Genomic DNA, 16,729 nt, shown 5'->3' with positions numbered 1-16,729 from the left:
CTTTTTTTTCTCTCCCACAGACAGCGTCTCTGTTTGCGCAGCGTGTCCTCTTCAAATGGAACGAGTTCAGCCTCCAACGAGTAATCCTTCATCAGAGTACACCAGATGCTTTTTCAGTTGAAATAACAGCCAGTGCTTGTGATCAGAGTCAAAGGGAGTGTGTTGAACTATATGTTCTCTAAGATGCAGCCAGGGACTCTCTCTCCGAAAGGAAAAGACTTTCACATCTCCATGGCAACTGATTTGGTAAACAGGTATGTGATAGACCCAGTGTGCATAAGCCAAGTCTTTATAATACTTGTTCATATGAGATGTTGTCAGTCAGTCAAATGCAGTGGTGATTTTAATACTTTAAAACAACTTAGGCAGGCAGCACGGTGGCGTCGTGGTTAGCACTGTTGCCTCACAGCAAGAGGGTCCCTGGTTCAAACCCAGGTTGGAACGGGGTTCAGTCTGTGGGCAGGGGCCCATCTAAGCGGAGTTTGCATGTTCTCCCCGTGTCTGCGTGGGTTTCTCTCCGGGGTCTCTGACTTCCTCCCACAGTCCAAAGACATGCAGCTCAGGTTGATTGGTGGCTCTAAATTGCCCTTAGGTGTGATTGTGACTGTGCGTGTATGTGTCGGTCCTGTGATAGTCTGGCGACCTGTCCAGGGTGTACACCCCCACAACCCTTGCTAGGACAAAGCGGTTATGGAAAATGAATGAATGAATGAACAACTTTCCTGTTGATGAACGCTGTAGCCACTGGCGCCGAATTGGGTTCAATATGCTATTAGTACATTAGTTTCAGTCTAATGGTGTGTTATACCTAAAAAATATACATATATTAAGTTACTTATATCAAGCGTCACCTTATTTAATGAATTTGTGCAAAAATGTTGTGGAAGCAGCAGCGGGTGTGCCCCATTGTGTCTGTCTATCTAAAGCTGCCACACCAGCCAAAGCCTAAGAAATATGAATTAACAGCAAATTAAAAGATAATTAAAAAGTTAATTTAATTAATAATTTCTCCTTAGACATTATTATTCCATTCTGCACAGTAGAGCACTTGTTTTTTTCACTGCTAACCAGATCAATACCAGCAACATGGTGACTCTGCTCACTGACGATTGAACAGTTTCTCTATTCTTTCATTTGGAAAGGAGCTTGCGGAGACTTTGGATTAGAATATAATCATTTCATTCTTTAAGACTGAGCCCTGTCGCCTTACACTGTGCTGTGTTCAGTATGTAGTCTGTGTGACGCCCATAAAATATGTGGTCACAATTTTTGGTGAATAAATAATTTTGTTAATATGTTCAAGTTATGATGTAAGTGCACAAGGTACAGATAGTTTGGACTAGTTTTCAATCAAAAATATATGTGCATCCCTGCAGACACTAGATGGCAGCAGAGTGCTTGGAGCCACAGGACTGTCTTTATGATGTAGGTCCTCTCCTTGCCATTCTGTCTAGACCGACCAGACGAACGGCATCAAGTTTCCTCTGCATCATTATTTTTCTTTTTTTTACAGGTCAGTATCGTGTTTAAACACTAAAGCTATGCATATTTGAGCTTAGCTAGACAGTGTGTGGGTCAATACTAAAGAGTGCGTCACTATTTTCTGTGGAGTTTTACTGTGTGGTGAAAGTGCTAATGAAGCTCCGCCATATTGGAAAATGATAATACCTGTGTGAGTAATGTAGTACAAAGAGACTCCCGCTTCATTATAAATGCCGAGCTTTATGTTAATAACTCCTGTGCACTTTGTTAAATGTTTTGATGTATATTAATTGTATATTGTTTGTAAGTATGAAATGTAGATACATAGTTTGATTGATATGCCATTATCTAACTGTAAACACAAAGCATTAAAGTTAAAATAAGCACAGTGTAAAAAACTGTAACTTTAGTAGCTACAGAGCTAATTAAGGGTGTGAATCTTTCAGTATCTCACGATTCGTTTCGATTTTCGATTTCGATTTTCGATTTGGGGTCACGATTCGATTCAGAATCGATTCTCGATTCAAAATTGATTCCCGATTCAAAATATAGGAGGTGCAATTTCAGGATCTACTCCAGTCTGTTTTGCCAGTGGCATATTATGTTATGAAAGCAAACTGTGTATGAAATTATGGAGGTTTTATTATATACAAGCTTTTTTGTTGTAGAAAGCATTTCTCCCAAGTGTTGGGAATCAGAAAGTGAAAAAATAAACATTGTAATTATTATAGTTTATAAAAATGGACACACTTTTCCAAAAAAGTCCCCATCGTTTTTTTGTTTTGCAGTTGTTTGTGTATCCCATTATCTGTGCCATTCTGCAAAGCAGCTCCTATCTGTGCTGCTGCAGAGGGCCACATCACAGTCCTGACACTTCAGAGAGGGGCCTGATTCTCCTGCCTGCTCTGCCTGCAGCAATATGAGGCCCTGCTGCTTTGTTAGACTGTCTCCTGATTTATCCTTGTCTCGTTATTATTATTATAGGGGCTACCAGAGTTTATTCTAATACACGAGGTGCTACCGATGACAAAGAGCTATACATACAGTAGGATTAGGCCAATCACTGTGCAGTTTTCTCCAGATTATGTGTGGCATACGTAAGCGGATACAAAGTGTCGGATCGTTTTCTGATTGCTGGACAAGATCGAAACAAACCTCTGACCTCTCCATAGAACCTTGGGAGACCAATATGGCGTTTAGCATTGATAATATGCTTTTATTATCAAAAATATGGATAAGATATGGACGGAAGACACCCAATATCAGATCTATCATGATGCATTTATTGAACAAGGTCCGTAAAAACACTTTAATACCCAGGCTGGATACTGAGGCTTCTAAAAGAGCTACGATGCATCAGAGACATCCATCTGAACGGCACAGCCAGCAGCCTTCACTGCTTCACTGGTGAAAAAAGTAAGGTGATCTGACAAATGGTCTCAAAATTATTAAAAACTAAGACACCGCAGTGAAAATGTCTTTTTTTTTTTTTTGTTTTTACGGAAACCGCCAAATATATGGGTTGAAGCAGGAATTTCTGTCAGATAAATTCCATATCTTTTCAATAAATGTTGACTTTTTGACTTCTTAACACTGAAGTTATAGGACATGTTGGGATCACAGCGAAAACTGTTCAGCTTTGACGATAGATGCCTTTGCATTCTTCATCAGCAGGGCACACGGACACTCATTAATTTTAAGTCATTTTAAATTACTTAATAGGCCAATGTTCATAGCTGAGATGCGGGAACACGGCAGCACAGTTCAACAGAACAATGGGCTTTTAGATGAGGCAACAGTTTATCGAGATTGTCATTAAAAAATGAACCACACCTGTTATATAACAGTAATGTATAACTGTGATAATAGTTGCTCATCGAATTGAAGGCATACTTCACCTATAAACATTTAAAGGATACATTTGTATCCTTTAAATGAGTCACGTTGTATTACATTGAAATTACGAAGTTAAGGTTTTCTCACAAGCCTCTATGGAAAACAGCGGACGTATTGATTCATTGATTAATTGGTCACCACGTTTAACAAGAGCATACTCGATCAAAAGATTTGTTAACAAACTCTCAGACACTCATTCAGTAATATATTTCAAGAGTTATTTATCAGATGCTCAGTACTTCCCAAACACATGTGTTTTACCTAAAACCTTATGACTGAAAAATGAACTGAAAATGATACTTATGTGTGCTGTCTTTAAAGTCACAATCCAATACTGCAATTTGATGTAAAATGATAACATGTGTGACTCAGGTCACACATGTTATCTAAACTATGTCATACATATGAAACAGACAATAATAAATGCATCATGATAGATCTGCTTTGTTATTTAGCTTTGTTAGCTGATGCTATGCTAGCTTGAAACATGATGTTAAAATGGGCCTCAGACATTAATGAAAAGCAAAGATTTGTTTTTGACCAAATTCAGATGAAGTTCAGTCAAGTTGCTTTGTAGCAGGCAGCAGACACACAAACCCATGACAACATAACATTAATGAGCACTTGTGTTGTCAATCAGTGTGAACACAGCATCACAGTTAACCCTGTCAGTGTGTGTGCGTGTGTGTGAGACACTTCTTTCATGTGATGTTGGAAGCTCGAAGTTGGAAAGTCGTTCTTCCAACTTAATTTGTGTTCATTAGCTTTGAGGTCGCAAAGTGGGAACAACATGGAAGCTACAAAGAAGATGGGCTTTATTTTAATGCTCAGAATGTTTAATCAAGAGGTTGATAGCTGTTTCCATGACAATGACACTTTACCACATGATCCAAAAAATTTATATTTAATATTTAATATTTAATATTTAATATTTAATATTTAATATTTAATATTTAATATTTAATATTTATTTAATTATAATTTACCATTGACCAAACACTGACTTTTGCTGCCATGTTTATGCATTTATGACGTCAATTCAGCAACTTGTGTTACAAATTAACATTATCAGTGTTAGTGTACTTGCCTCGCATGCTTCAGAGTTCAAAGTTTGTTTGCTTGTTACAGCTAATAGATGCAGATACTAAAATGTGCAGCTACTAAAACGCAAACGTCACAGCTAGACAACCTGGTTATCATCAAAATTTCCCAATATCCCACTCATAATTACAACTTCGGAGGGCTGTTCATGTGCTTGTAAGTCGTAAATACAGTAACTACAATATTTGTGAGGAGCAGGTGAAGGCAGCATCTGGTCCCAGGCACAGAGCTGTGAAACACCAGTCTCATGATAAACAGAGAGAGGGGCTGAGCAAATCAAAACACTGCATGCAGCTCCACAATGAAATGAGATTTTAACAGTTTTAAATGTAAAAAAAATTGTTTGCTCACAGGGACAGGCTGAATTTGCATTAACTTAGCAGTCACCACTTTTTGAAATCCTGGATGGACTGTTCTCTTTTCATGCAGATATCAATTTGCTCTTCAGCATAAACAGGTTGGCTTTACCACTGAGATGTTTCTCTCTGTTTCACAGGACTGTAGCTGACATTCTCTGTGTGTCCGCGGCTTACACAGTCCCCTGGTAAATAATGAAACAGTGTGGATGACTGATATTACTGCTACCTAAGCGGGAGGCGACTGAGGATAAATAGAGGATTTACATGTCTATGCCGTGGAAGCTTGAGAGGCATAAAATAGGCTTAAATTTACGATGTTCATGTGTATTTAAATAATTTCAACAATGCGGCAGGATGGATGCAACCACACAGCTCCCTGATTGTCCTGGTGAAACAGGTGATAAAACCTGTGACACACACACATACACACTTACCATCAAACTCAGCAGGGCCCACTCCCACTATGATGATAGACATGGGCAGGGAGGCTGCCTGTGGAGACAACACAGGAGGGGTGTGAGCCGGCTACTGTTCCCCACTCCAAAATTCAAGTAGTGCTTGAATGTACAGTGTATACAAATGTTGAGAGAAAAAATGCTTTTGGACCATTTTCATCTCTTTAAACTGTTCATAGTTTAGAGTCCAGAGTTCACTTGTGCCCCCTTGACCTGACAGCACTGGTCTGTTCTCACTCAGGTTGTTTATTGTTATTCTGATGAGAGTCTGTTGTCCTGCTTTTCTTGTTCTTCAGTCAACAGAATGCATAATGTTGTAGCATTAATGTGGGCTTAAATAGTTGCTTTTACACTGCCTGTTCAAGGCTGGAATATTGTGCCGTTCTGCTGCCTCAGCGTTCTGCATATAAGGCATGATTGCTAAATGTGGGGGACCGACTGGTCTCACGTGTAGGCCACCACGGGAGGTGGTAACAGAACCAACACAGAAGCTCTTTTAACCCCTTTGAAAACTGAGCAAATTGGTTGGATATATATATATATTTTATATATATATTTTTTTCAAATACAAGGGTAGAAGGCAATGAGCAGCTTAAAAAGACATGGCCCAAAAATCAGAAATCAGAAAGAAATTAGTTAAAAAAAAAAAAAAGGGTACAAGAAAATTACCTAAAAATAAGCAAAACAAATGAACAAACAAACAAACAAAAACAAAAAAAAAAACACATAAAAAAGGAAAAATAACGAAGAAAAAAAAAGTGGCTGTGTTTTGTGTGCGGTGTTGTGCCGACTCACGTTGACCACAGCCTCTTTGGTTTGAGCCATGTCTGAGATGACGCCATCTGTGATCATCAGCAGCACAAAGTACTCTGGGAGCCATCAGTGACCTCTGCAGCACACCTACCATCAACACACACACACACACAACACACACACACACACGCAAAAGTAAGGTTGTGTGTAGACATAAAATCCAACATCTCAATTCTGATAAAGTGGTGCAAAACACTGGCAGCAGAATGAGTTTTGTTTGTGTGCTAACCTCTGCCAGTCCCACCCCAATCTTGTTGAGTTTCCTGTGATCACACAGCCAAAAATGAGTGAATCTGCAGACCTGATTTTATTTTTTGATAAATTGCGGCAATGTTTTACCAAATTACAAAACCACAGGAAAGAATCCCAGTGAAGAAATATGAGTTAAGTTCAAGGAAGATTATAACTGTTCCACAGAAGAGTTACCAGAATGCTTAAATGGGGAACATACAAAATGTTCTCATCCCTAGTCGTCACGTTGCCGCTTCGCAGTGGACTGCTCTCCTTCAGTTCATCATTGCTAAGTTATGTTACAACAGTAAAAATTCTAATATGGCCTATCCCTTTTTGAAAAAGGTCAGTGTTTTCATGTCTTAGATAAACAGATAAACAAAAATAATACAAAATACTACATGCAAGGAAGATATTTTTTTATGACAGCCTGGGATATGTCAGTGATTAGCAGCAACATTAATTGTGACAATGCAACTAGTGGAAATAGCATGTATTTTCTCCATATGCCAAATATGGTAAAAATGACATAATCAGGTAGAAAATAGTAAAAACTGGAAATTCAACAAAATTACACAATCTTGCCAAAATGTAAGCCAAATGCATGAACATAGCCACAATTATCAAAAAGCGAAGAATGAAAAGCATGTAAAATGCGCCAAACAGTTGCTAAGGGTTAACAAACATTAGCCCACCCACTGTGTCAGGTCAAATTTAATGCGTTTCAAGATGATAATTTATAAACATTATCCAGGTAACCTAAACCTTGCTAATGTTATAATAAAGTAAATACAGAGCAGAGAGCTGTGTAGACCTGAAGAACACAGGACTCAGGGAACAGGAATGACCCCATTGGGACCATGAAAAGGTTCAGAGGATACAACCTGCTGTGTCACTCATTTATCAGATGGGCTCCACACAATTCTTCTAAGCTTCTGAATGGAATATGTACGTCACGCTCTGCATGTAACCTTAAAATTATCAGACATAAAGATGTTTTTCTGCTGCTTGTTTAGTATGTGCTTTGGATTGAAATGTTCAGGTGACACACACTAAAGACCGGATGCAGAGTCTTTACTTGCCAGCACAGCCTTCTCATAATATAGTTCCCATAAAACAGTGTTGTATAATACAATATTTGTTCTACACTGGCTCTGTGTGTGTGTGTGTGTGTGTGTGTTGCTGGTAATGCTAGGATCCCAGCAGGGAGAAGGGAGACCTGCTGTCTGACACACTGTTTGATTGGCTCACACTCTCAGTCTGGCCCGAGGCTGAGAGCAGGCAAAATGGCAAACTGTCTCTCTCTCTCTTCCTGTCTGCTGGATACCTCTCTGCCTGTCCTCCTGACTGTCTCAGCAGCCGTCCTCATGTGTTTCTTCAGTTTTCCTGCCTCTCTCATCAGACATCATCCTCTGCTGTCCCCCAGCTCTCTCACTGTGTCTCTGCAGAACAACGGGGAAGTGACCCAGCAGGTGAAACAGGAGCGCGGTTACAGCTCAAACTACACATCTGCAGTCATGTCTTCCTGTCACATCAGCTGTTAGGAGCATTGTCTTTTTCTGTTGTGCATTCTTTCTCTTGAGTGGAAAACATAATGACAGAGCAAACTTGGTTCACAGTTCTACATAGATTTACTTAGTATTGCACATAAGTACAAACTGGAGGTACGTGTGCTTTACTTATGTATTTTCTTTTTCATGTCAATTTATACTTTTACTCTACTACATCTCAGTGGAAATATATACAGTATATATATATATATATATATATATACACGTGTGTGTGTGTGTGTGTTTGTGTGATGTTTAATCTGAATGCTTTTGTTACTTTACAGATTAAGATTTTTGCACATTTTTGTGCATTTTATAATGATTTTATTATGCCAGTAAACCACATAGGGTCCTGCCCACTTGGTACCCAGTCCTAGCGTGTGGGGTTAAGCTGCAGCTATAAGTATGGCTGTGGCTCAGATCATCCTCTAATCAGATGGTCAGCGGAGTGTATCAGAGTGTGAGTGCATGTGATTGGTTACTGAGTAGCAGGTGGCACCTCGCACAGTAGCCTTGGCCACCAATGTGTGTGTGAATGGGTCAATATGACATAGTGTCAAAGCGCTTTGAGTGGTCAAAAAGACTAGAAAAGCTCTATACAAGTGCAGTCCATTCACCACAAATTTTACCAGCTCCAAATAGACAGTGCTTTGACATGCAGCACTAAAGCTCCCTGAAGCGATGGAGTGTCTGACTAAAAGGAAAGTTTGTTTTGTATTTCATGTCTTTTTTTCTTAAAAATCAACTGGTCAGGGGGCGCCCCATGTATAAAAGACAACTGCTGCAGCAGCAGCAGCAGGTTCCGTTCTGACCTTAGCCCTGCTGCAGGTCCCCTCTTTCGTGCTGTCACTGTCTTGTAAACAAAGGCAAAAAGCCCCAGAAATGTTAAAAAAAAAGAAACATTTAGTTACCGGTTAATGGATGCTGGCATATCGAAAGCAAAATTCACCAACTGAACTATTGCTGTTTATCTAATTCTGTAATTCTGTCACAAATTGAAAAGTCGGTGTGAATAATTGTTAGGTCTCAGCCTCTAACCTGAGGAGCTGAGGAGGGGAGGGTGTGCTTTTCTTCTACAACCTTCTCTAATCCTGTATCACCATATGTAGCTGCCAGACCTAACATCCAAACACAGCTATCTGTTATCAGAGGGGCCCCTACGATCTGGACCTTAACTTATAGGCTTCACCTTCACAGACTTCAAACACCTCATGCAGAACTCAACAACAGCCTTGAAGCTTCAGTTCTGCCGCACGAGGCGAACAAACTGTAGACTCTTTGATGCGGGCTGTGTTTGTGTGTGTAGGCTGGTTACTTGTTTCCAATAATAACAGAAATAGTATTTTCATAGACCGTCAACAGAAAAACAGTCCAGCTCCTCTGCCTACAGATTCACACAACATGGCATCTGACAACACACAGGAGCATACGGACAAAACTTGGACCAAAAAAAGCAGCAGAGACAACAAAATATGTCTAAACACACTAACTGTTGGAGAGAGGCAGTGTCTTTTTCACTGGCTGTGACAACAACAGGAGCCTTGTTCCAATGAGTTACCGGTATGACTTGTTGCATGTATATTTATAGACATATGAATTATACCATGCATCTTCCTCATCTTCTTCCACCTCTCTTCTATTCTTCATCACTACTCTAAAGTTTCCACATGGATGAAAACAATGAGGAGATGGATAAAGAGGAGGGACAGTGTGAGGAGTGGCAACAAAAAATGTTTAGCCAAGAGGACAAAGAAGAGAAGGATGGGGAGTTTCATTAAAAAAAGAAAAGAAAAGAGGAGGAAGTCAGAGGAGAAGCAGAGAGAGCACATGAGAGATAGCAAAAAAAATGGGAGGATGACAACAAAAAAGATGTAGAGGAGGAGGAGGAAGGTGACAAGCAGGGACAATCGACTTGCTTTGCTCGGGGGCCACTTTTGCAAAAAGACTGGAAGCCAGGGGCCAGTCACAACAGCCCCATACATGTTTCTAGGATTTGAGGACATTTCTATGACTTTAGGACGTTAATAGAATTTTATAACATTTCTAGGATTTTATGGTCTTTTCTGGGATACAAGGACATTTCTGGGATTGTAAGATGTTTCTAGAATTTTAGGATGTTACCATTTTAGGACATTTTTGGGATTTTAGGATTTTTCTAGGATTTTAAGACATTTCTAGGATTTCTAAGACCTCCAGGACCTCTGTCAGTGCAGGGGGTCTTCCATTCACACTTTTTTTTGATCAACAAGCTCTATTTTGATGCTTTTTTATGCACTTTGGTGCCTAATGTATACTAAAAGTACAAAAACAATTCCCAGTGTGAATCACTCTATTTTTATTGTGAATTAGAAAATGGTTGGGGGGACAACCCGGCAGGTGCCAGATTTGACTGAAGCTGAGTATCACTGGTGTATAGCAAATCAGCGGAAGGTTTGGAGGGAGAGAGTCGAAAGAAAAAGTGAGAGAGGGACGGGAAGTGCATCATGATCACAAAGCAAAAAATATCTGGAGTTGTAAAAAAATGTGAGGATGGAGAGAAACAGAAAGTTTCATGTTCTCTCTCTGAATGGATGAGAGTTTTGAAGCTCTTGAGCCCACAGCTGAACAACACAACACTGTTCCACTCCACTCCATTATGCAACCACAATCCCACAGAACTGGGACAGCATTTCATTGCTTCATATGGGGGCTAAAAATACAATAGCAGGTGATAAGCAGCCAAGATCCATTAAAAACTTAACAGGGGCTGGACTCCAGCAGAGTTTTATTGGTGAAATTTAGTTTGCTTTTAAAAAGTGCTTGTAGGATTATGTGCTGCAGGGTTCAACAGGCTGAGTTCATGTTTTCCTGTGTTTTTTGAAGCACTGACCTGTTCAGAACATAATCAGAAAATAATCAGTTGTGATGACTCTGCATCTCTTTGTGGTGGTTTTTAATCTGTGCTTTTCTTTTTTTGCCTCTCTGTGGACACTTTGCATCTCTTGGTTTTTGGTTTTTTGTGGGTGTTTAATATCTCTCTGTAGCCATTTTATGACTTTGTGGCCATTTTGACTCTCTTACTGGTTGTTTAAGTCGTGGCTGGTCTGTCCATAAAGACAAACTAGGCAGTGGCCTATGGCGGCACTTTGGCAGGGCACGGAAATGTGTGCCAACTATTAATGAGTTAAATCACGACACCGGTAACTGCAGGCTCCGAGCATACCAGGCTACACTGTAATCACAATGGATTATTGAGATGTGTGTCAAACACACCACACCTCTCTCTGTTTAGAGATTTGATCCCTCCTCTTTTATTTTGTTTATTCCAAGGTTGTATTTCTTCTTACTTTCATCTTTTTTATTATTTTTCCTGTCTTTTTTTGTTAGTCATTTATTGGCTTGTTATTTGTTTTCTTCATTGTATGTCTTGAAACACTGTGTCTTGTACTATTCTGTTCTCCATTTGTTTTATGATTTTTTTTTTGGTATCCTCTCAAAAACAATGTGATGCTTCTTGGGAGTTTATCTTAAAATGATAAATTCCAATACATTTCAACAAAAGATAATTAGGGTTAATTCTAACATTATTTCCTTTTTCAATTATTTGGTCATCACGCCCAGAAAAAAAGTGTGATACACATTTGCAACTACCCTGAGTGGTCAGATGATCAGACAGAACAAAACTGAAATTTAGAGATATTCCGGTGTTTTCATCCAAGAGAGAGTCAAAGCCTCCAGCTGCAAAAGCAGCAGGGCTCTGTGTTGCTGATCTGAAGGGGCTGGCATATTTTGCAGAGCAGGGTATCATTAACCTTTACGGTGACACTGACACGCTCTGTGGGGAGCGTCCTCCCTCGGCTGCCCCCAAAACACACTGAATATAGCTGTATGCAGGAAGCAACTTTGTCCACCAGGGGTTAAGGAGAGTCATCTACAGCTGAGATGGATCTGAGTGCCCAAAATTCAGTTTTCAGAATGAAAGAACTTTCCCTTCATGGCCGTATTGACAACCGAGGTCACCGAGGTCAGCACCTTTTCCGAGGTATATGCCTAAAATAACTTTACTTTCGTCTGGCAACTGCAAAGTACAACGTCAAGAGAACAGCTTGCTCCTCTGGTAACGGTCATTGATGTGTGTGTGGGGGGGTGGGTGGTAAAGTAAAAGCTCTTGTCCTCAATATGCAATCATTTGTAGGCGCAGTGGTTTTTGGGTACTTTATGGATGGTATTCACGGCATGTGAGGAATGTCAGGATAACCATCAGACAGAATCGAAGCAAAATGCTACAGATGAGGTGATGTAACTAGATCCTTTTACTTGTGAACTGTTTGTAGTTCAGTGTTGTTCATCCCCAGTCAGACATAATTTGAGCTGCAATAATTCTGATCAAACTTTGATGAGATTTATTATATCTTATGCGCCACAGCGGTATACATGCTCCATTTATTCAAGTTTAATGTAACTTTACAGAGAGGAGCACTGATTCACCAAAGCTGCTTGCTTGCAGCAACCAGATTTCTTCTGCTTTCACTTCGTAACCAAGATGTTTTGCGTAAAATGTTATGGAGTGAAAGTACACATTTTATTTAGGAAATGTAGTGGAGGAAAAGTGAAAGTTTGCAGAAATAGAAATATTCCGGTACAGTACAAATTTTCCCAGAAAATACCTAACTACTGTAACAATGTACTAATGCTTCACACCACTGGTCAATATCACACACATAAAAAAACAGATCAGTTATGCTACTGCCCACTGACATGGTTGTAAAGCTATTGTTATCCAATTTTTGCCCTCAAAACGTCCAAAAATGCATATATTTAGAAAGCAAGCTCAGTTTTTGGACCTCAGTATGTCTAAAACCCTCTGAACGGTCCCGTCTCCACTGGAACGCTTTCAGGTTCTTTTGCTTTTTTTTTCTGATTGTAGGTCTACATTGTAGCCGCGGTCCATGTGTGCATGCCTACAAACCTGTCTGTTTATATGTGCCAGAGAGATAATGCAACAGCAGAGGAGGTTTGTAGCCTCGCAGAGAGAGTGTGCAAGGTTTGTTATCTCAGGTGTGGATGTCTGTCCATCTGATGCAGCATCCTGGCTGCATTGTGCATCACTGAAATCCTTGACTGAACGTTATTAGACATCGTCGAAAATGTGTGCCGGGATTTCTTACATAACAAGTGCTAAATTTGTGGAAATGTATGAAATTATGCACAATAATCGCAATATTGCACTAAAATTGAGTTCTGTGTTATTCATACCAAAAGGGCACTAAATCATAGAGAAAGCCACTCGAGGTCAAAACCATAAAAAAGTCATATCACATAAATAAAGTTTTGATTTTAATTAGATTTTAATACTCTGTTGTAGTTGACAGATGAGATCAGTTATGATGACCTGAGGTCACAGGTTCACCAATAAGCACTTTTATCTTATTATCAGAGGAAATAACTCAGTTCCATGATGTATGTGTGGACATGAGTCAGCAGCTGGAGTTCAGCAGGGACCTGGTTTAGTCCAAACAGCTGAGACAAAAGCTCAGTCATGGTGACCGCTTGCTTTTTAATTAACATCATTTCTTTGTACTTCTACTTTCAATACTTATGAACATTTGATATCATAAAATGACTATACAGTAAAAATCAGATACTTTAAGACTTTTACTGAAGTCATATTCTAATAGGTGGCTTTAACTTATATCAAAATCTTCTTCTGGTAAGATGCCTGTACTTTTACTCAAGTTTTCAGGTACTTGATCCAGCAAAGGTTGACACCTGGTGCCAGCTTGGCTTGTTGCATCTACGAATCGTGTTCTAGCTGTTCTTAAAAAATAAAAGTCACCTGCTACAATTATGCTTGTATTTGACGGAGGGGGGGGATCTTTTTAATGTTGATATTGATAATATTTGATTTATTTATCCATAGATTTGTTTTGTTTGTTTATATTTCTGATTTAAACTACAAACAGTTGTCCTATTTTTCATTTGAAACACTGAGGGGGAGGGGGTATTTTTAGCAAAATGTTTTCAACTGAGTGACAGGTCAGAGTAAAGACTTTACAGCACTGAAGCTCCAACACGTTCTCATCCCAGCTCGTCACGTGGTGCCGCTCTGTCAGTGACCTTCCGTGTCTACTTGTGATGTTTTAAGTATCCTTCTGCGTCAGCTGTTTACGCTCCGAGATACCGTTACATTGTCAACAAATTAACATTATGGGATGACTCAGCATGGTTCTTAAGTTTATACAATAACACATGGCAACCAACGCAGACTGTCATGGATTAGGCAACAAAGTCATGGATTGTTAGTTTTAGGCAAAAGAGGCACATGGTAAGGTGTAGAAAAAAACCACACAGACTCCCAGCAACGCTGTTACCTGACACTGTCCTTCACGGTTTTATGCGCACCTGACCAGTTCAGTCTGGCCACGTTTTCAAGTAACACTGCACTTTTAAACTTTCACCGCATTCTCATCTGACGCTGTCCAACCGCATTCTGGTTGGACGTGGAAGATGGCTTTTGGCATCACGTTCACACACTGAAAGCACTGACAGCGCGAACATATCTGACGAGTTGAGAGTGAGAACGGGCTGGAGGCTCTCTAAACCAGAGGGGCAGAGCTTTAATGAGGCATCATTCTCTGGTAAAACCAGCCCAGGCCGGTTGTGGCTTCTCATTAGTGCATGCGAAGTTTAAACACCTTGTGACAGACTTTTTAAGCCAGTTATTATGAGCTCTATAGATCTGGGGGAACCTTGTTGAAAAGTAAAAAGTCCTCTGACAGATTTCTGTGTGTGAGTGTGTGTGGGAGTAGATTGACAGAAAAGGCAAAGTTTAAGTTGAATGTAAATAGAATCTTTGTTGTTGACACCCCCCCCCCCCCCTCTGCAGGGCCTCTTTAAAATTTGAAGATGTCTATTAAAAAAAGCAAAATGTAAACTGTGATTCCTCTACAAAGACAGGGATGATTGACAGTTTGTGTGAGCTGCTCATCACGTCTCCCGCTCTCTGCCGACAAGCCACCTCAGATACATTCGGTTTGTATTGATGACACGCATACATAAACAGCTGGCTCCCCATGACTGCACAGGGTAAGTGACACATGCATATGAAACTTATGGAAATGTGCAGATTTTATGTATGAGAGACATTATTTATGAGTGTGTATGAAGCTATGTAGCTATGTGTTTGTAAATGTATGTGAGTGCCTGTGTGTGTGTGTGTGTATATGTGATTATGTGACACATATAGAACACACTTATGTGTAAATGTGTGTGTCTCTTTCCATATACGTATTTGTGTGTGTGCGTGTGTTTATCTCTCACCGAGCCACCTGGTTGATGACAGGAGCGAAGTTGGTCGGGCCGTACAGCTGAACGGTCCGCAGGCTCTGGAAGTAAGCTTCGAGTACCCCCTCGATGCCCACGCAGTTTGGGTTTTCTGAGTTTGAATTCTGCGAGAGAGAAAACTGTTTAACAAACAGTGAAACTATTGAAAGGAAACAGATAAGGACTCTTGATCTCTGTCTTGTTGCTGTTCCTGACAGACAGTAAAATACAGTATCAAAAGCCTTCAGGTATAGAGAGGGGCAAGACATGATATCCTTTTAACATTTTATGGCCCGCTTTAATATTACACACACTTATATCTCTCTGCACACAAAATGTGCTTTTCAAAATCAAGCTTTAAAAAATATTATACATTATATATTATACATCAGTTTTGACTGAGTCATTTTTTAACCAACATCAGTCCTATTCATAAATATCATATTTTCAATACTTACTACATTACTTAGAAGTTCAATTAATTTCAATATGCTACATGCTAAGTGGATTTTTTTTTATGATGACAGCCTGGGATATGTCAATGACTAGCAGTCTTTTTTTTTACCATATGCCCAATATGGTAAAAATTATGTTATCATGTGGAAAATAGTAAAAATGACTAATTCCAAGGCAGAATGACACCCTGAAATAATACAATACGTGATTTTATGGTTTGATGGCCGTGGGTTTAAAAATTGCAGTTTGAATGGGTTTCAGTGGAGCAGTTTTTGCACATAACATCCTGAATGTAACAATTTAGTTTCCATGATGTGTTTTAGACTTATTGTAGGAGCTGAGCAGGAAATTCCACGATTAAACAAAAATACACAATCTTGCCAAAATGTATGCCATATGCATGAACACAGCCAAAATGATCAGAAAATGAAAAATAAAAAGCACGTAAAATGAGACAAACTAAGGGTTAATTAAGTTTTACAATAAAAGACTTCATCACCTCCAGGTCCTGAAACTACTTTTAGCTTCTTCTATATAGTTGCTTAAGCTTGCAGGGAGAGGTGGCGTTAGGTGACCTTAAAATGGGTTATTAAATGCTCCAAGTCACAAACATCACATTTCTCCCACTGCTCTTAACAACAAGTGAACCCCTTGAATGTGTCTCTGTGCTTTTATGCACTGTGTTGCTGCCACATTGGACGAGTTAATATTTGCATTGATGAGCAGCTGTACTGGTGTACACTGTAAAAAATGTCAGTGGAATTAACAGGGAAATACTGTAAATTCATGACATTAAAAAAATGTAAACGAAAAAATAGTTTAGCACTGTAAAACTTACAGTTATATTCCGCAAAATAGTGAGCCAAGCACAACTGTTAATTTGACAGTATTAACATGTTAAGAAAAATGTACTTTTCTGTATAATTTACGCATTACTATTGGTTAAACACAGAAAAACTGTAATACAGTAAGCAATGCAATACAGTAAAAATTACAACATGAGGGTGTCAAAATCATGGTTTTCTTAGATAGATTTTTCCTAGCCTACAGAAAAGAAATGTATTTAATTTTACAAATTCATACT

General features: G+C 39.4%; 1 protein-coding gene across 1 annotated transcript in view; it reads right to left on the bottom strand.

Moving 5' to 3' along the window:
• The window catches only part of LOC121949536 (copine-9-like), a 229,848-nt gene that overhangs the window by 10,916 nt on the left and 202,203 nt on the right, over window positions 1–16,729 (bottom strand). The window contains 4 exon segments of the mRNA XM_042495252.1: window positions 5,273–5,330; window positions 6,089–6,160; window positions 6,163–6,193; window positions 15,187–15,314. Of these exon segments, the coding sequence (XP_042351186.1) occupies window positions 5,273–5,330; window positions 6,089–6,160; window positions 6,163–6,193; window positions 15,187–15,314 (289 nt within the window).

This window comes from Plectropomus leopardus, chromosome 2 (assembly GCF_008729295.1).
Source record: "Plectropomus leopardus isolate mb chromosome 2, YSFRI_Pleo_2.0, whole genome shotgun sequence".
In the NCBI taxonomy this organism is placed as follows: Eukaryota; Metazoa; Chordata; class Actinopteri; order Perciformes; family Serranidae; genus Plectropomus; species Plectropomus leopardus.
The sequence above is the reverse complement of the archived record's forward strand: the minus strand, read 5'-3'. Positions and strand labels throughout refer to the sequence as shown.